The sequence below is a fragment of the Dermacentor silvarum genome, chromosome 1, assembly GCF_013339745.2.
Source record: "Dermacentor silvarum isolate Dsil-2018 chromosome 1, BIME_Dsil_1.4, whole genome shotgun sequence".
NCBI classification, from domain to species: domain Eukaryota; kingdom Metazoa; phylum Arthropoda; class Arachnida; order Ixodida; family Ixodidae; genus Dermacentor; species Dermacentor silvarum.
The window spans coordinates 240,530,781-240,551,623 of NC_051154.1; the positions used below are offsets into that span (position 1 = coordinate 240,530,781).

At 41.5% G+C, this 20,843-nt stretch overlaps 2 protein-coding genes across 2 annotated transcripts in view; one reads left to right on the forward strand and one right to left on the reverse strand.

Annotated features, from left to right (window-relative positions):
* LOC119438165 (vitamin K-dependent gamma-carboxylase-like) overlaps positions 1 to 4,806 on the forward strand; it is a 53,895-nt gene extending 49,089 nt beyond the window's left edge. The window contains exons 13-15 of the mRNA XM_049660488.1: positions 1,291 to 1,390; positions 2,217 to 2,298; positions 4,451 to 4,806. Coding sequence (XP_049516445.1) covers positions 1,291 to 1,390; positions 2,217 to 2,298; positions 4,451 to 4,562 — 294 coding nt within the window. The 3' untranslated portion in view covers positions 4,563 to 4,806. The remainder of the gene's footprint in view (positions 1 to 1,290; positions 1,391 to 2,216; positions 2,299 to 4,450) is intronic.
* Positions 4,807 to 10,940: 6,134 nt separating this feature from the next.
* LOC119436990 (cadherin-23-like) overlaps positions 10,941 to 20,843 on the reverse strand; it is an 80,597-nt gene continuing 70,694 nt past the window's right edge. The window contains 3 exon segments of the mRNA XM_037704043.2: positions 10,941 to 16,591; positions 17,996 to 18,025; positions 19,693 to 19,723. Coding sequence (XP_037559971.1) covers positions 16,504 to 16,591; positions 17,996 to 18,025; positions 19,693 to 19,723 — 149 coding nt within the window. The 3' untranslated portion in view covers positions 10,941 to 16,503.

The following is a 20,843-nucleotide window of genomic DNA, read 5'->3' on the forward strand; positions in this document are numbered from 1 at the left end:
GACACCCGGCACAATGCGACACATTTAAGTACCAGCTCTACGAATATCGTATATAACCGCGCTCATAGTGGCATGATTGACCCGATGAGCAGTTTTCTTTTATAACATTTTTTTTTTTTTTTGGGGGGGGGGGGATTAAAAATAATTGCTTCGCGCGTATGGGATTTCTAGGCCTATTGCGTTACTGGTGAAGCTGCACACAAATGTGGATGATAGTAAAGAAACGAAGAAAACTCATTTCTCTCACAGTATTCGTGTCAAAATTTTCACTTTACCCTATATTTAACAATTCTGTTAAAATTGAAAAAAAAAAACAGCTCTTCAGTATAAAAAAATCATTCTTAATTTAAATAAACTTCGTAGTTTCCGTTCAAACCAATATTTTGTGGTAAACAGAATTTTAAGTTTCTTTTTTTCTGTGTGTGCTTTTTTTTTTTCCTTTTTTTAGAATTATTTATTTACAGTGGCTACCTCTGAGATCTCGCAGATTATGGTGCATAGTGCAAGTCGCCAGCTCATGCTCTTTATATGTATACAGTTGTCACCGAGAAGTCTGCTTTGGTTGCGCCTACAGGTTTCATTTCTGTCCTCATTAGGGTGTTCAGCGACTGAAAAAAAAACTATAAATTTGCTGGAAGGAGCCTGCGCCTCAGCTCATCAAAATGGCGCCCAGTTTTCACCAACCATATACGGAAAGCGGGAGTTAACAACGCCGTCGATTCTTTTAAAGCCGTCCTTGGGACTGTTTTTACTTTTATTTATTCACAACTGCCACGCGCAACAACTTAGAGGTTTTGAAGTGATCGGATGACTGGCCTAAACGGCACAGGTGATTAAAGCGACAGTTGTCAGTTTACACGCTGCCTGCAAAACAGGCTACAGAGATGACAGCGCGGAACAAAATTGGCTGACGTGGTACCAACAGTCTGTTACAGCATGCTGGGAATGTATGCATAAACACTTCACTGCTGTAACAGGATGAATGCATGGCAAAGCGACGCTCTCAGCAGTTTTCCTGCTCGTAAGCAAACATATTCTACTAAAACTCAATCGCGCGGTTTACCAATGTCGGCTATTCTGCATTTTGCAGCTAAAGTGTATTTGCGGCCGGCCGTCTATAAAACAGCCAGGCAAGGGGGAAGGGGTGGAAAAAAATGCTTTAAAAAAAGTATATATAGCTTTAAAAGGAAAGCCCTAAATAAATGCCTATTAGAACGTTTCCGATTCAATGACGCCCACCGAAATATCAAGATGGATGTTTTGCTTACGCGCTCATTCTGTGCTTTTCAGATCTTGACTGGAGTTTACCACACAGTGACCCCACTGAGGCACGCCCCCGCTGGCTACATGTACGTTTTTTCGGACAAATCGCAAGGGTCAAGCAACACTGGTAAGTGCCGAGCAAGAAACACGGCAATTACATCTGCAAGTGATGCGAAATAGCCGGTCGTCATGCGCAGGCAATAGACGGAGTTTATTCACAACCATCCGCGCTTCCGATGATTTCATCCTGTTAGGTTAGCATTTCGAACGTTTTGTGGCAAACGCACTGGCACTGTCTTCTGGTGCTTGTCTTGACACGGACGAAATGCAGGAAAACGAGAATACTTGGCACCGATTTCAATTAGCGATTTTTTTTTCATTTCACATTATTTCCCTAATTAAGGGAACCATACGGCTTTTTTGCGTATATTTTACTGCTTGAACAAACACTGTTTCTTTCCTTCAGTTATGATAGTACTGTTTTTCAATTTTAACAGTAGACAGGGCTGTTTCCTTTCTTCGGTTATGAAAGTACTCAGTTTTTCAATTTTAGCATTAGACAGTCGTATGCCGCTAATTGGACCTGTGAGAGAAGCAAAATTCTTTCGAATCATTCCGGGTTCGAACTTGTGTTTAACATAGGCACCTTTTGGGACTGTCCAAACAGTGTTGAATGAAACTAAAGGTCGACTTAACGAAAGTAAAATCCGACAAACATTTTAATTTCAACCGCAATTACTGGCAAATTGTTGTAATAATCAACGTTTACAGGACATTTCTGAGCGCCATTAAGATAACACAACAGCAAGCATCAAGTATGAAAAAAAAAAGTTGCTGCAGCCACAATGCGGCCATTATGCTGATAAACGCCATTATAGCACAACTGATTTAAATCATTCGTTTCGACGAAGCATAACCTTTTAACATTTTTGGTTCACCGACATGTATCCCAGATTCCGCACTGCCAACTACAGAAGACAGAGAAATTGTCAGCATTCGTCATTTGAAGAGATACTTCGACAACTGGAAAATAAGGTAAATATGCATTTAAAATATGCCACGTTAACTGTTTGCACCCTACGAGGGGCCAGAATTGCTTCCCGTGGCGCCGCGTCTCTTCTCCTCAACTACCACGGAGTATGGATCTTTTGCGAACCTGCGTACCAATTAGAAACGATCTTGCGCCTTTATTTTCCGTCCCTAATTCAGTGCTTACTGCATAAAACAAACAAACGAAAAAAAGTAAATTGAAGGAAGCGCAAACACGTCTAACACATATAATTCATGGGCACAACACTGGTCTGGTAGAGGCACCAACCAGACAATACATTGGCTTACCTCACGTTAGCAACCACGTCTCACCCGTTGCATAGTAAACCATGTGTGGCAGCGAATATGTTATGTAAGTACAAAAAGTAGTGCAGTAGAGATAAGACAGACAGACAGACACAGACAGACAGACGGACGGACGGGCGGGCGGGCGGGCGGGCGGGCGGGCGGGCGGGCGGGCGGACAATTAACTTTATTGAGGTCCTGAGGGACTAGCCGGCGGAGACCCGTTGGGGCCCCCGGCTCGCCGCTGGCTGCTCCCATGTCGAAATCGGGAGGCCAAGCTTCTCCGCTCTTTCACGGGCCCTCTGGACGGCCATGGACTGGAGCTTGAGTTCGATACTAGAGATAGGATTATTTTTTTCGGTGACCAGATGTTCGACGCTGGCGGACATTATCAACGGTACTGTAATTGCTGATTAACTGTATTTCGTGAAATAAAATAAACTAATTACATTTTATTAATTATTTTATGAAACGTGTTGCAATATCATCGCGAAATTGAAGCCAATCAGCGCTTGAGGTACATTTGCGGTAAGATGTGGTGTTCCACTCAATTTCCCAGAATTTCCTTATATGCAATACAGGAAAAAGTTATTTGCAACGACAATGCATTTCATAGCAGACTTTGGTGGGGTATATTTCTAAAGTGGTGTTAGTTTAACTTTTTAAGAACTACTTTAAATCTTCGCTCAAACATATGGTATGTGGCCAAACCAAGGCGTTTGTAGACAAAAAAAGATTAACGGTATACACTTCACATATGTGGCACACGTGTAATAGGTACAGTATTCTCTTGGCTCTTCATTCCTCGATTATTTTTAATTACATAAACTTAAAGGGCAGGTTGGCGCCTATATAGGTGTCACCGGTTATATTCCTCGTCACAGAGCAAACAATAAAGGAAAGCACGGGAAAATGCGAGAAGAACGCTGAGAACAGTCTCAGAAAAACACGAACATGAATACAAAGTTCCACGCAAGAGCTAAATGTGACGCAAGAAAGAGCGCAAACAGATGCACAGCAGTGCACAGCATTGAAAACACAGCATTGACGTGAACATTCTCGGCGCACATTAATGGATTAATTTCAAAGTCTCAGAACAGACCTGGACTATGATCGAGAGGCATCGTATACTAGAGAGGGTTTCCGGTTAAATTTGACACCTACAGCTGGTGTTCTTTAAACTGCATCTAAACCAACAGCATTTTTACGTTCCGCCTGCGCAGGAACGCCGCCTCCGCGGCCGAGAATCGATTCCGCGACCTCATCGCAGAATTTCTTTTTAGTGTTAGTTTCTAGACTGTTAGTATGGTATTTTACATGTATAGTCGTGTCATGGTATGTTAGTTAATTGCTTGCGAACATTTTGTTTTGCCTCTGTCGAAGTGCAATGGTCGCCGGGTACGGACCCTGTCGAGCGTTCTGTGACCGTTTTTTTTTTTTTCTTTTTTTTTCCCCCTTTTGCTACAAATGCATCAGAATGCCGAAATGAAAATGAATGTGCTCAGCAGCGAAACGCCATAGACAATGATCCACCGCGGCGGCGCACGTCAAGTGCAGGAATAAGTGTCACAATGAAATGGCTGATATCTTACCTATAATATTAACTGCTAATTAACTTTTCTATTTGCCCACTTTTCTGCATGCCTTTATTTCTCAGATTTGATGGATCTAATGATGAATCTAAATTGTGGCATTTCTGCAACAAGCAAGTGCTTTGAAATTTCCAGCAGTAAATGACTTGCGCAGTAGTTTTGCGTACAACTTTAAGAGAACAGGCATACGATCAAGTGCGCAATGTGACGTGCTCGCGCTCATTCTGACAAGCTCGTGACGTATATCTTTACCTATGCAGCTTACGAAGGATAGCGAACATCACGACGAAGACGTTCAAGGAGAAGGTCCTCCGTAAGACGTCAACCCTTCTGCAGCGTCTTATGTCCAAGTGTATCATGTGTACACCCTGAAGCATGACGACAGGATGTGCACCGCAGCAACAAACCAATACCGATGACGAAACAGTTGGTATTAAAAGAAAGAAATGATATGATTACCTGCGTGTGCCCAGCTTTCCCACATTTTAAACGATGTCATTGCTGTATAATGTATGTGCATTCCGTCGACTATATAGACAATACAAATAAGTCATTCGGTTCTTGTAATCCCATAAAGTGTTGATGTAGAGATACAAATAAATAAGAATATTAAAAGACACTCCTTGCCGAAAGAACGTGGCATGAGTAGATCCGGGGCCTTGATCGTGCTGCGGATGCAGCACTGATTCCAACGTTATCGAATGTGAGAAAAACTATAATCCACACTGCCGTCCACACCTTTGGAGGACCGCCCCACCACACATTCCATCGGTAGCCATGGCCGCACGTGAATTGGTCATATGAAACTTTCGGAGGGCATTATATCTATCCACATGCACGTGTAACCGCGTTCGTGTCATAAATGGAGCGCATAATCAAATAAACAGACCCCTTCCCGATTTCTCACGTGTTCAAATAAGTGTAATTTCTTCTGGTGCGCACTGCGTCGCCGATCTGTCAAATACGCCAGTGCGGCAGCTCCGGAGCTTCTGCGCAGGACAAAGGCCATATTTTGTAGAGTTTCATTACACTTTCTTTTCGCACATAATCATTGGCTTAAACGTCGCTGTGCCGCAGTTAGAGCTGGTATCACCAACTCAGACAGCTGATAAGAAAATTGTGAAATAAAGTGGATCGCAACAAAATATGGCGTTGGTGCGTTTTGCGGGCACGGCGCGCGAACGCTCACAAAGCTTTAAAATACACTAAAAGTTAAATTCTGCGGTTGTATGTGCCATAACCACGATCTGATTATGAGGCATGTCGTAGTGGGGGACCACCTTGGGCTCTTTAATGTGCGCCTAAATATAAGTACACGAACGTTCTTTCTTTCTTTCTTTTTACCTCGAAGCTGCTATATATACGCTTTCCAGCGGATCGCTGCGTGCATAGACCGAGCGCGTAGACCAAAAAAGTTCGTCGGCCCTTCCACTACGTGAAGATGGTTTACCAGCGAAGCTGAAACGTGCGGCCCTGGTGTTTATGACTGGGTGAATCCCAAGGGTTCATTAAAGTATTTCTCGATTATGAGGTTACACACACGTTCGACTGCGACAAAGAGAATGACGTCACTGACGGTATGCTCACAGTCCGCCGTTGTCGCTTGCGTGCGATGTCTCGAGTTTGCTCGGCGGCTTGGTTAGCAGCATCCGCCCGCCATTGCCGCTGGCGATTCTTCAAAATTAAATTGATTCAAAATTAAATCTGTCCGTCACGTAAGCCAATGAATGGCTCATACTCCCTTAAACAATAGCTCATGCCCCCGTAAACGCGCTGTAATGATGAGCGGCAACGGAGCCAGCTGTGGAAGAAGACGACGGCGCTCGAGCCATTGCTGATAATGATAGTTTCTGCGAACAGACACGGACGTTCAGGCTAGACATAGACAAGCTTCGCTTGTAAAAAGCGTGATGCACCTTCCCTTCATCACTGCGCGCTTCAAGAAATAGTTTGGCACAAAAAAGGTATTCAGTTTTTCAGCAACAACGAGCACACCGCGGTCACGCACAACATGCGCAAGCAGCCAAAATCGCGGGGACGAAGTTCACAGCACACGGATCGTTTGAATAGGGGATTCAGAGAGGGATTGCATTACATATGTCCTTGCCAACATCCCCTCTTCCCGCGTGCGGGTCAGCGCCAGCGCAGGAATGTACCACCGAAGCAATCTTCCTGAAGAAAATTTCACGCAGAAACTCCTCTGGGAGTTGTCTAAGTATGCGTAAGCATTGTGCCACTTCCTCATCTCCACGCAGCCTGATGTCATTATCAATGAAACTTGATCCAACCAGTATAAACGACAGCGCTGGGCGACATGAACTGCGGCGGACGGCGGCGCAAGGTGAATTGATGATGCAAGCAAACTACTGCAGGTGGCGGCGCCAGGTGCGCTGATGACGTTCCGATCATTATAAGCCGTTATCGCTCTTTAGCGCCTTATCCATCCGCGTTGAACCATTATGAACCGTGATCAACCGCGCGGGCCCTATCCTGAAAGCGATCTGCGATGGGGACAGAGTGCGCAAGTGCTGATAGCTTCGTGTGCGCTGCGTTCTCGCCGCTTGGTACGCGTTGAAGCGGGAGGCAGCATGAAGGTAAATTCGCTCGCTGCGGCGGGCCCTATCTTGAAAGCGATCGTTTTACGTGACGGACGGACGGACGGGTTTCTTCGTTGGGTAGGCATAGAAATGCTTACGCATTTAACAATATCTACCGGCTTACCTTTGTGACTAAACAGCCGCATACAAAATATGGTGGCGATAGCTTTGTAGGCCTCATTACTGTTCGTAACAACTGTCGGTAATAATTAATTAATAAGGCTAAGTAAAATCTATTATATATATTTGTGACGCTATATAACAGTGACATGAAAGAGTAGGTGGGTGGTCAGCCGGACCCATTTCTCGCAGCATACTCGTATGTTTGCCGATTACGCCGTGAAGTTTGTAAGCGGCCCATGCGCCATCTGTCGCAGCGCCGCCTAAGCACTGGGTAGGTGAGCGCCCGTTCCCCTCGTGCAAACGAATGATTCGAATGAGCGCATGCCGCTTTGCAAGGAACTGTTTAGTCTTGAGACGTCCTTTTCAGGAAGTAGGAAAGTTGTGTGTGCCGTCGATGCTGCGGGCAGGTCTACCGGTAACGTGAAAAAAAAAGATTGCGTGCCAGGCGCTCAGTTCCATTGTTGTGGCTTTGTCCAGCATGAACTGAAGTGCGTTGTGCTTTCTCTCCAAGACATAGACAATCACAATAATGCAATGCTTCTTGCAGATGCATTTGCTAGTGCACCAAAAGTCACCAAAACATGGCAGTTTTAGTCAAGTATTGTGGCGCATGAGTTCTGGGTATTTCGAGGCGAATGTGTCTGCATAACCTGTGTCTGCAGGCCTTTAGTGACGCTCAAGTGCAATAGCACCATATGTAACATGGACCATTAGTGAAATTGTTGATAATCGTGTTGGCGAATATCCCACAAATCCTTAAGCCTGCGCCGCTTCTGTGAAGCTTGGTCAGTAAAAATTGTCATATTGTACTGAATCCCACATTTTTTATTAACTTGAGATAGTCGTCGCAAACATGCTGTATAACATACCATGCAACTTTCACTACAGAACTCGCTGCAAACCGACCATCTACATAGCGTTATAGTATAACCACGCGCACAAGTATATATCTATGTGAAGCACACTCCCAAGATCACATGTTCTGTTACGCCATCGGGCTTATTTAATAAGGCCCACCATGGTTCCGAGTGGCGCTGGCTAACACACCTATAGGGACGACTGGAAAACAGCGAATTAGGTTTTGATTTATCCTACATGCGTAATGGACAAATGGTGCAACAAAAGGTCCCTGGATTGATGTACGCAGACGACATTGTGCTACTAGCGGACAATAAAAAAGATTTACAGATACTTGCGAATATCTGTGGGAACGCAGCGACAAATCTAGGCCTTAAGTTTAGCACAGAGAAATCAGGGATTATGATCTTTAATGAACACACGAGTAACTTCGTGGTGTCAATTCAACAGCAAGTAATACCCATAGTGAAGCAATATAAGTACCTCGGCGTACACATAAACGAAGGAAAGAATTACTCAAGCAACCACCAAGATAATCTGAAAATAAAGGGGAAGCGGAATGCAGCATTAATGAAACACAGAGCACTGTGGGGCCACAATAAGTATGAGGTGGTGCGTGGAATCTGGAAAGGAGTAATGGTGCCAGCGCTAACATTCGCAAATGCCATTATATGCTTAAAATCGGATATATTGGCGGGTTTAGAAGTTAACCAAAGATCAGTAGGCCGGTTGGCTTTGGGAGCACACGGTAATACGACAAATGAGGCAGTGCATGGAGACATGGGTTGGGCCTCTTTTGAAGTCAGAGAAGCACAAAGCAAAATTAGTTTTGAAGAAAGGCTCAGGAACATGGATGAAAATAAATGGGCGGCTAAAGTGCACAAGTATCTCTACATGAAAAGCGTGGACACAGAATGGAGGAAGAGGTCAAGGAAGTTGGCAACCAAGTACAGGATAATCGAAACTGTAAATAGACAACCAGAGGTCATCAGAAAGAAAGTGAGAGAAATAGAGACCGTGAATTGGATGCAAAGAATGGAAACGAAAAGGACAATGGAGATTTACAAGAATGAGAAGAAAGAAATTAGAAGGGAAAATCTGTACGATAACACAAAGGGCAGTGCCTTGCTATTTGAGGCTCGAGCCGGTTGCCTAAGGATGAAAACATATCGGAACAAATATTCGGAACTAGATGAGACATGTGTATGCTGCAGTAAAGATCCAGAGACCACTCAGCACATCCTAATGGAATGCGACGGGATCCACCCAGCGAGAACCGTAGGTAACGTGCAACTCCCAGAAGCGCTTGGGTTTAAAGTGGAAGGAAACATAAACAGATCAGCCGTAGAGATCAGCAAGAGACGATTAGAGTACTGGTGGAAAAAAAGCAGGGAAAAGATTGATACGACCTGATCTCTTAAAATCATAGGCAGTGGTACAAGCTAAATTTTTGAAAAAGGTATACAAAAATGCGAGATAAAGAACATGTGTAGTATACCTGATTAAATCAAGCAGGCTAGGTGACTATTTGTCGCCACCCCGTTTCAAAGGGGATGCCAATAAATCATCATCATCATCATCATAGGGCTAGATCTAGTAAACATAAATACCCAAGTTAGTGGACGAATTGAAGGCCGTCGCCGTAGCAACGCAAGCGTAATGTGGAGGTTGTGGGCTCGGCTCCCGCCGGCTACAATTTCCCTTTTTTCCATTATTTTCTACATTATAATTTCAACTACGCTTTTCCGCAGCTTGCCGGTTGGCTTCTTTACATCACTCGGCACTCTGGTGCTGCAGAGTCTTTAGTCTCAGCGCTTAACTTTCGGCTACTTTGTCCAGTGCCTTTGGGACACAACCTCTACTACGTGACCGCCTTCCCGCACATTACATATACATTTTCTTCTTTACAGCACTCGGCACTCTGGTGCTGCAGAGTCTTTAGTCTCAGCGCTTAACTTTCGGCTACTTTGTCCAGTGCCTTTGGGACACAACCTCTACTACGTGACCGCCTTCCCGCACATTACATATACATTTTTTTTTTTTTTTTCACTTTGACACTCCCAATGCTAACGCATTAAAATAATACCTTCGGCTCCTAGCTCACAGCTGCTGCGCGAGACCACAACAAACTAGCACCGAGCAGCCGAGCAAGTGTGCGCGAGCGGGGATAGACAGGAAGAAGGGGGAAAGATAAGCGGGGAGCGCGGCGCCGGATCGGCTAGCCAGCTGCCGCCGGGTCGAGTGCAAGCGACGCTGACGCCGCCGCCCCGTTGCCTTTTCCCTGGTATTTTCAAAGTCGAGATTTCGAGATAACTATAGAGTCCGGCGCAAGAACTTTTCGAGATAAGGGGTGAAAAACAAGTTTACACCACGGCCGAAAAAAAAAAAAATCGACTTAACCAATATTTTGAGATATCAAGAGTTCGAGTTAACCAGTTTACTGTATCCTCAAGTCTCAAGACATTGAGCATTAACTATGGACATACCCTCAACCCAACCCCCTCCCACATCATTCATCCTGCACCTCAGCCATACCGAGCCGCTCACCTACACAGCACAAAATATCTTTCTGAAGGGCTCTTACCTTGACAGGAGTTCCTTTCCACATGGCATTGTTGTGTGTCGTCAAGCACTTCTGTGGCCCAAGGTTTCAGTGCAGACTTTCAGTGTATAGTTAGACAATGGCGAAAGCGCCCCCTGCTAGGTTTCCTACAAATTCTGAAACAATTTTAGCAAACAATTTTTCTTCACTTTGGTCTTTGGCATGACGGCCCTGTGTGACCAAATGATAGAAAGAGAACAGAAGCCTTTCCGTATGCCTTGCCAACTCAACAGTTACAATTCAAAAATTGCAATATCTGCCGTAAAGTAATCATATAGAACGTTAATCAGTGAATTTTTTTATTAGTTGAATATGTGTTTTGATTTATCATGCAAGTGAGGTACACCGCTTTGGATAATCCAGCTCAAGGACTAAAATTATGCTATTTGCCACAGACGATTTTTAAAAATTCTGTAAAACTTAAGAATTGTCACCCGGCATACATGAACACACACACATACCGTGACTGTGCACACTGTAAATTCAATTTGGGGTGAATCGTGTCGCTGGTAGGTTGCATGGCAGACAGTGTGATAATCTTGTGTGAAAGAGAATAAGAGTAACAAGCAGTAATCAGTGCTGTGTTTTATTCAGAGTTCTGTGAGAAGTGTGCACAACACAACAAATGACATCACTGCAACACAAGAAAATGTTCAGTCTTTACGATTGCAAGAACGAAAAAGAGTATTGAAATGTATTTGTGGCACGTACAAAAGCTCAAGCATTGATAACACATAGTAACAAACTAATGCAGTCATAATAAATGGAAAATGTAGCATTTAATTCCTGAATTCACCCTGGCTAAAACTATACAGTCACATTTATTACATAGTGGTACAATGCCAGGAATCCAGACACCAGAAAAAAAAATACTGAGAGCAGAAACTAGTACACATAACAATACATACACTACCAATGTCTGTAAAGCATACACATAGCGAAGCAGCTCAAAGCAGCTCAGTGTTGAGTACGTTTTGATTACAGTTAAGGCACTTGTTTGCATCACATTGCTATGATTGAGATATATTGCTCATCACACATAGCTGCTTAAGAGATGTGCATTATTAGAAAATAAATACTGAATCACGCATTTAAGTAACGTGAAGACATCTACAATGTGGCAATTCTGTGCACAGCTGTTAGAGGCACACACTGTCTGATGGCAAGTAATTAATAAACAAGACACACATACAAGCACGAATCCCTTTTTACATATTTACAATATGCACGCATAAAAGCAATATGTCCCAAAGACAGAATGGTCCTTTGAAAAGGAGGAGGCAGAAACAACAGCCAACCACAGCACTATGCCTGTGACTATATAAAAGAACAAAGAATTGACTTCAAGCAAACACGCATTTGTGCCCACATGCACACATAAGAGAACTTTTCTCTTCTGGTTTTGGAACTAGGCAACTATGAGAATTGAGAGAGCAAAGGGGTTACACTAAAGAATTCTAGATTGATAATTACTACTCGAGGAAAAACTGGTCCATGGACACCATTACATTGTAAATTGCCATGAACATATTATATCCTGATAATCTTGTCCATCCACTTCTTGCTTCACGGCAAGTTTTGCACATGTGAATGACAACAGCAAAGCCACCTACTGAGGTCTGCAAAGCTACATGCCTGTTCTCGTAACAACTTAAGGGTGAATGCTCTCAGCTATAATTGACATTCAGAGAGTTTTGGCCTGCCATAATTTCATTCCCTCCTCAAGATTCAGTTGCAATGCAAACAAATATGCATGCCCAAACTGTCTGCATTTTTTCACTTCCAAGTTCACAAAAACACTAACTTTGTTTCATAACAATCATAGAGGCTGGCATAGTATTCTAAATGTGTCTGTAGCCCTTTGTATTGCATACAGTGCCAATGGCTTCTTTGTGCAAATGCACATTTGTCCACACAGTACCTCCAGGGCCACAAGCATACATGCAAACCTGTCTATGAAGCAAGCAGAATATTAAGCATAGAAACAGCATGCTGTATAATAATGTTTGAATATCGAAGCTGTAAATTAAAATATGGGACACAGCTACCACAACCAGGAAATATTTCTATGCGTTTACATAAGACGACAGTTGATCATGCTGGGTTGTAACAGCTGCTCTCATTCATGTACAGTTCTGAGGCTCACTTACGACAGCAGGCACTCAAAGTGTGACTTAAATTTAATATTTTGAGAAAAAGTCCCCACCAACATCAGGGTCCTGTACATTGGAGAACATCACACTACATGTTTACAAACTTGTAAGATGCAACTCCACAAGTTCCAATAAAAATGTTCATGAAACTGAAACCTGTGTAAACTTATACTGGACATGCATGAAACTATTGAACAATCTATGTAACTCGTATTAGTCCATTAGGTGGAGCAAGAATAGGCAGGAGAAACTGTCCCCAATGGTGCCAGCACGAGTGGGTGACCGAATGATGTCACATAAAATAAAGGTACAAAAAAAACATTAAGCACGAATCATAGAAACGGGTAGCTTGCAACACAAGACACAAGATCATGATGTGCCAGCACCATTTACACCAGATGATGTTGACATGATACAGGTTCTCATGCTCAGAATATTTAGGACATTACCTGGTAATGCCATAAAATGTTTCTCATCTGGACTCTTGCTCTATGGTTAAGTGTTAAGAAAAGAGAAGATAACATTGTTTATTTTTTGGCAGAGAATACTGCTTATGAGATCCTCAGCAACAGCAAATGGAAAGGAAACCTAATTTCCACAGGAACTAATGAAATGCTGTGATAAAAAACCATGCATATAATTAAGTTCTTGTCTATTTGAATAAGATATTCACAAGGTAACTTTATGTTTATAATCGTTGATCTTTAGGTGTCAAACCAACTTTGGGGCTCCGACACAGGTTGTGTTGCGTTTACATTTGATATCGACCACAGTGTCGCATGCTGCTGCACGAAAACCATTACAAACTCCCCTTAACAGCTTCGCTGCAAAACATGCTGTCGAATGTGCAGGCACCCACCCCCCGCCCCAACAGAAGCAATGGGTGACCACCCGTGTGACATAATATTTTACACAACTGAAGCTAGTCAGCTACAATATTGATTTTAGCTAGTCTTTGCATCTGAAATTGAAATTAATTATGTGCAAAGCTTTTTGCAGCACCCAAGCTTAGTGGCATGGAAAGTGGTTTAATAGGCATTCTCAACATAATTAATTCAAAGAAAAAGGGTAAGGAAAGAATTTGATGCCAGAACCCATGCAAAAGGTTCTGAAGAGATTGAAATGTATCACCAAGAAGTTTCACAACAAATAGAAACATACAACGCAGATCTTGCCTACAAAACCTTTGAAGTCTCAGCTTCTCACAGAAGCAGCAGTTTATGTGGAACAAGACATGCCACTTAAAGTTGAAGCAAACAACTTCATAAATATCTGACAAACTTCAATCGTTCTATGAAATTATGCCCAACATTAAATGTTAGTTATTTGGGTGTAATATGTCCTTTAAATACATTACAATATTTGACCCCTAATACTGAATCTGATAAGGAGAGCATAGTTCTGTAGTATTAGATTCACAAGAAGTTTCTGAAAGTGGTTCCTTACATTATGAATGCTTAGCAATCAAATAGTTACCCACTGCCACAAGACCTAAGACCTATTAATAAATTGTGTGAAAGTACTACCACTAATGGTGGTTAGCTAGAATAAAAAGGTACTTCTCTATACCTTGCCAGCAGTACTTTTTATACAGTATGTGAGCTCAGGTGTAACATTAAGGTTTCAACACGAGTGGTGGTAGCAGTTAAAATAGGAACATGAATACTGTTCATTGCATATGAGGTGGGGGTCAATCATGCAAGTGGGCGAGTAAGAAAAAAAAAAAAAAAAAGATCACAGGTTGTCTTACTCGTATGAAAGCAAAAATGTCTTTGATACCTTGTATTTCTTACTCTTTTTTTTTTTTTTTTTCATGAATGTCCAACAACAAGCTTCTGCCATTTTCAACATTGTACAACTCTATGTTACCAAAGGTCATTAAAGCCATCAGGCCTGCACAATTAACAGCAAGTAAAGTCTTCTTATGACAGGTCCTTTTACAGCTTCATTTTCATATAAATAATTCACAAACATACCAAAACAAGCACAATATGATGGCATAAAACATACAACACTCAGCAAAGCTGTCGCCTCCAATGACATGCAATGGCTCAGTCACACCATCATTTTAAATTCCATTCACTTGGGAAACTTTTGACACTTCTCTTGCCATCCCAAAACTGTTGACAGCAGTAAAGTTTACCTATGTGGTAAGCTAAGTGAAGGCTCTGTGGCTTGACATGAAGCCTTGTGTCAATTTTTATATTTTACATAAAAATATCAGGCATAATAGAAAAGGCTGGATTAAATGTTAAACGAGAACATAATACCATCTTTCAATGTCCATTTTAGGGCATTGTTTGCAGATGTACTGATACATATCAAATCACATTCTCACAAGTCTGCAGCATCAATACTTGCCTGTGTGATGGGTTTGTGCTGATCACAAGTGAACTCTGCAAGAACGAAAACCTCCAAAAGTACACACACATACATAAAAAAAAGAGCAATGATTGCCTGGCAAAAGTGCCTTTGTGCAGTTCACAAAACAGATTATTCATGTCTCACAATTGTGACACTGTGTTCATTGCACCATTAATGGATACAAATATAAATGTTCATCTTGCCAAAACTGCTCACTGCTTTGAGGCAAAATTTCATGGTGGCGTCTGGCACTAGACTTTGAACAATATCAAGTCACCATGAACATTTAGAGTTCACATTGCACAGAATTTTTTTTTTTTTTTACAATTTTCGGTAAGCCTTGCCACAGCATACTTTGGTTTGTATTGGTTAAGTAGGCAAGCACTCCCATAATAGCTGACACTTTACAAAACCTGCCATGGTGCACCATCCTTGTGTATAACTTGATTAATACCAATCAGGAAGGAATTTAAGCAGAAGCACATTTATAAATGTCTCCACTGGTGATGATGCAATTGATGTGTCGATCTGCACTTATCAACCCTGCGGAAGCAAAACAATGGCATTTGATCCTGTGCTCTTTCTTTTCTTTCTCTATACTCGGTGTCAACATGGTGTAAATATAAGACATCGTAATCAGTGGTATCACAACATCTCAATGTAGCAACAGGACATCATACTGCTACTGAAGTACTGCAAGCTAATCTCACTTGTACAAAGCTGGTCCCAATAACAACAAAGTGGTATGCATATAAAGTAGGCACCAAGTATGCTTTCCAAGGGATAAATTAAAATACCATGAATAGACTCAAAGGGCAGACAACACCCTACTGTGGTGCCTTTTTTTTTTTCCAACAGTAGTAGCCCAAGTTCAATAACATTAATTTACCACAAAACACTTGGTTTTTTCACCTTTGGTAAGGGTTAAATGCATTTTAAGTACTGTGTTTTATACCAGTTCCAGTAAAAAAAAAAAAAAACTCAGCATTATGACACTGACTGTACTTTTGCTACATTTAGCTCAAGCTCATCTACACAGAAAAGCACAACCACAAGATTCTTAGTTGCATTAAATTATACAGGTTGGACAATGCACAATATGTGTTACAGCTAAATGAAATGCCCAGGTAAAGCTTCTTATAACTGCACTCCTGGAGGAGAGATATAGGGTATTGACATTAAGCAATGACATGCATGCTGCCAAACATATGAGCCAGCGATGCATGCAAGAGGCAGAAGATTTGACAGCAGAAAATGGCATAAAACCAATAAAGGTAATCATGGCATCATCGCCTGCTCCTTGCGCATAAAACCAAACAAGCACAGCCCACAATTTCTAGTACAGTTTTCTGTAAGCATACATGTGCAAGAACCATTCAGCACTGTTAAATGTGTGGCTTTGAGAAGGCAAAAAAGCCAAATTATGCTCAACACATCATATTTGGAAACTATGTGCAGCCTTAGTTTTCAATGCAGCCCAAGATCACACTGTAGTGAAAGCATATGTGGTCACTTTGCAACAAATGCATTGGCAGGTTCTGAATTATCATTTTTGAGATGCAGCATATCAGATGCAATCAAAACCTTAGTAAGGCACACACTGAGAGGGAACATTTTCACCTCATTGTCGGGTAACTTCTGAATGACATAGCATCTAGTGCAGGAGCCCGGTTAGATTCCTGCCACTCATAGATACGCTGATGGCTGTAAAGAAAAAAAAATGCACATACAAATGCTGACATAACTACATCTTCAACATTTTATGCACAGGCACGGCATGGCATGCAACTTCTGAATCCATCTAGTGCACACTTCATAATGTCCAAGTAATGGTTTAAAACAACAGAACTACAAACCGTTCTTACAAACTATTTTGTTACAAACTGTTGGTTCTGAAGCACTTTCCAGGGAAAGAGTTCCCACACAGAATGTTTTCAACAGGTAAAATAAAGTGAAGTTACAGGCATTCAAAACAATCCGGCTAGGCTCCCCATTTGTTGTCATAATTAGCCTGTAAGGGGCCCTGAAACACATTTCTAATTAATCATAGAATGACCTCACCATCAAAGGACGTCTCACAAATCTCATGCCACAAAAGCTTTTAAAATCCAACTATAAGTGGAGTTATCGCATCGCTACCCAGCTTTCTCTCTTTTTTTGTCTCCGCTAGCGTGCTAGAAGCTACACAGCGAAGAAGCCAAGAGAGCAAAGGTCTGGCCAAAAGTTGAGGGTCGCGGCGGCGAAAGGGCTCATTGCGGTACCCCATGGCGGCCGCGGTAGACTACACTAAGCAGCATGCTGCTGCCATCTTGGAGGCCGCACACAGATGACTAAGCTACGCACAATGCAAAGATCAAATGATTTTTCGGTCTTGTCGAGATCACAGACATTATATTTTTCATTTAATTCAAAATTAGCGATTATGTATTACTGAGAATGCTCTTGCGATCGCAAAATCAGCCAATAGTGTTGGCTGGCCAGTTGCTTTTGATGTGACGGCATTGAGGAAGCGAGGCCAAGCGATTTTTCGCTGTGTTTGATACAAGATTGTACCAATATTTAGCTCAAATGTTGACAGCAGCCTCTACGACAGATCGGCAACATTTTCTTACTAGTACTATGTTCATAAAGTGTTTCAAGGCCCCTTTAACATTCATATGTTTCATGCAGCTGATAACATTTCTAGGCCCTGGGAGGCATCAGCCTGCACTGAAAGCACTACATCAAGACATTGCTTTATTTTTTGTTTCCATTTCTGACCTTTTCTTTTTTTTTACATTATCTCCAATCTTCCCTGTAAAACGTTATCCACGTACTCTGTGCCTGCTCTCCAAAATATTCCTGATACTAATGCAACACATCCCCAATGTAATATGCCACCATTCTTGAGATTGTAAGCAGTGAATGGCGAGACAAGCACTGAAGCCAAAGTGAGTAAAATTTTGCTTGAATTTACAGGTTCCCCACAATATGGAGATAAATATATTAGGTCAAGATGACCATGACCACATGCAATACTGATTGTGTGAGTTCTCATTCAAGATAGCAAAAGTTGTTCAGGTGTCCTTTGAAACACTGTATCACTAATTGTTTTTTAAGTTAACATACCTTGGGAGAGATATCATAGACACTGCTGGACTGAAAAACAAGAGGAACACATTGTCAGCATGCAGCTGCATTCCCATAATGTGGAACAACTGTGGTTGACATTTGACACAAAACAGGCACAATTTATCTTCCTCTGAGCTCCAAGTCTGCCACTGGTGCTTAGCCCAACTGCAGGACATTGCAAATTCTTCCTAGTGACCAATTGCCCTATTAAGTGATTACATTAAAGTTCTGTACGCTATACTGACATACCCTACAGTACAAAAGAACATCCACTGTAATAGAAAATTTATTTCACTGCATGTTCTGAATACGTATTTCTCCACACTGCTCCTAGACACAGGGTTTTTAATGAATAGACATGATTTGCATATTGACTGGCTTCATTTTTTCAACTACAAGATGAACCCTAGAGTCGTCAATTAGAGATTATCTGTGACTCGTAGTTCATTATTCCATCCACCAGTACTTATCATATGGACTGCAATCCCTCTCATCATGAATAATGTGTTGCTGAAAATTTTGTCTTAATTCCTGCTGCACTGCGTTTAATAATCCTTTATGTCGTCACTGAAACACCTGGCATAATAAAAGCAACACTGCTAAATAATAACTGTGACGATACATCACATTAATACCACAAGCATGCTATGCACAGCATATGAAAAACACACTAGAAACCTGTCTACCAATGTAACAAGTCACAGCCCTGCCTTCAGGGCTGTGACTTTTTGCATTGGCCGCGCAGGTAGTCATGCACTTCAGGTTGCACCACGTAGCACAACTGAAATAGCCAGCAAATTGCTACACATTAAAACATATACACAACCTCCAAAGTTTCAAATTTCTTTCCTTTCATGCATTTTGTTACTCTCAATTGTTTCAGTAACAATCTACTTATGCATGCTGCTAGGTGAAAACCATTCCTCATGACCCGTCACTTTTTCATTTTCAAGAGCCTCACTCAACTATGCCCTGATGAAACTTGTAATATAAGTAATTCCTATCAGGAGACTTAGTTGACTATATATATGGATAAAGCGTTCTATTACTCTGCTCACAAATACTGGCCTGATCTCGATCTTAAAGGCCAGTGTAGCACCAATTTATACATGCATGCATCATATGGAGGATAAAGATATTGATGAACGGGAGCCTGGTCTATCTCTGGCTGCAGTTTCCAGTGTTCTGGCAAATGTATTTAGGTGAAGAAGCTCAGATGCATACAAAGTAGACTTTCTGACAAAAAAAAAAAAAAAGGAGTGATATATGAGTTAGAACCCATCTAGTAGAAGGCAACAAAACTTCCCATTTAGAGCAAACATAGCACAAAGACTGTTTGCCTGTCAGCCTGGCACATAAATGTGACTATATTCTTAGATATGCAAAGTCAAATCAACATGACGATTTTTACAATCAAGGTGACACTAGGAGTATTAAGGTTTCCTAATTGCATTGCAGCTGTATGTCAAATGATGCTGTATCATGCAAAAACAAGTGGGTATAGCATTAATGAGTAAAAATATGGACACTCAAACAGATGCTTCTGTTTTTCCTTATAATAGTTGATAGTAATTTATAATATGACCACACACCATGACACACTCATTCTACTGTGTGTCACAGTAATCTATACCTGAATTATGTTAACCCTTCCGGAAGCTGTAAGTTTATGTGACTATTAAAAAACAACTTACGTCTGTTCACAAAGTCGTCTAGGACCACGCTCTGAAAGCAAAAGTAAAATTATGACACGATAAACTTTAAAACATTCATGTATACATACACTCTGTGCAACGCAACATTATCAAACACCATGCACACAGTTTTCTTTCCCAACACTGGGTGTTCTGACAATGTAATCCTAAAGAAAACATAGTGAGCTCTATTGTAATGATAAATTACAAGCTGTATGTAGGAAGCACGTTTAGGTAAATGATTATACAAAATATACAAACACAAGAAATCGAATCAGTGACTACCGTATTTACTTGAAAATAGGTCAAACATGAATATAGGTTGACTCCGGTAGATTAAACGTGTCAAATAATGAAAAAATTATAATTCGAATATAGGCCTACCCATATCTTTTTTAGAAAAACGAAAAACTTTGACCATGACAGACCTTTATTTACCGTAGGCTTGATTACTAAATCTCGCTAGTCAATGCCACAAGTGGCATCCTCGTCTGAACTGCCTAAGAAGTCGTCCTCCTCAAATGCTTCGCAGGCATCCTCGGCAACCCAAACAATGTCTGCCTCGGTGCCGTCGAATGCGTTGGATATGCAGCATTTCTTGAAGCCAGTGAGAATAATCTCGAGACTGGCTTCACGGCGGGCACAATGGAGGGACTCCGTTAGCTCAGAACTGATGCTAGCTTTGTTCCCGAATATATGCAGAGATTTTTTGGTCATGAATATAGGTCAAAAGCTTATTTTGGGTGACATTTACAAAAAATAAAGGTCGACCTATATGCGAATAGATACGGTAAGTTGTTATTTCACTGAAACAGTTCCATTTATGCTACCACACATGCACACATGCATGCTTGCATTGTAGAATTACAAGTATTAGCATAATATTCTAAAGGCATAATGTTGTTTCATAAGAGCATATCATTCTTTTATACTAAATTTCTCTTCAAGAAGCTGCTTACTAAAGTGCTGTAGCTCATGCAAAGGTGCAACTTATAAAGCAAGATAATATAGTAATACTAATAGCAAGTTTCCCCTCTCCGGTTTTAGCACTGAAACTGTGGATGTCTACGCACTATTTCTAATTTACATTTAATAAGCATAATTTAGCATGAACCCTTCTCTGTAGCTACAATGTCATTAATGAAACTGTA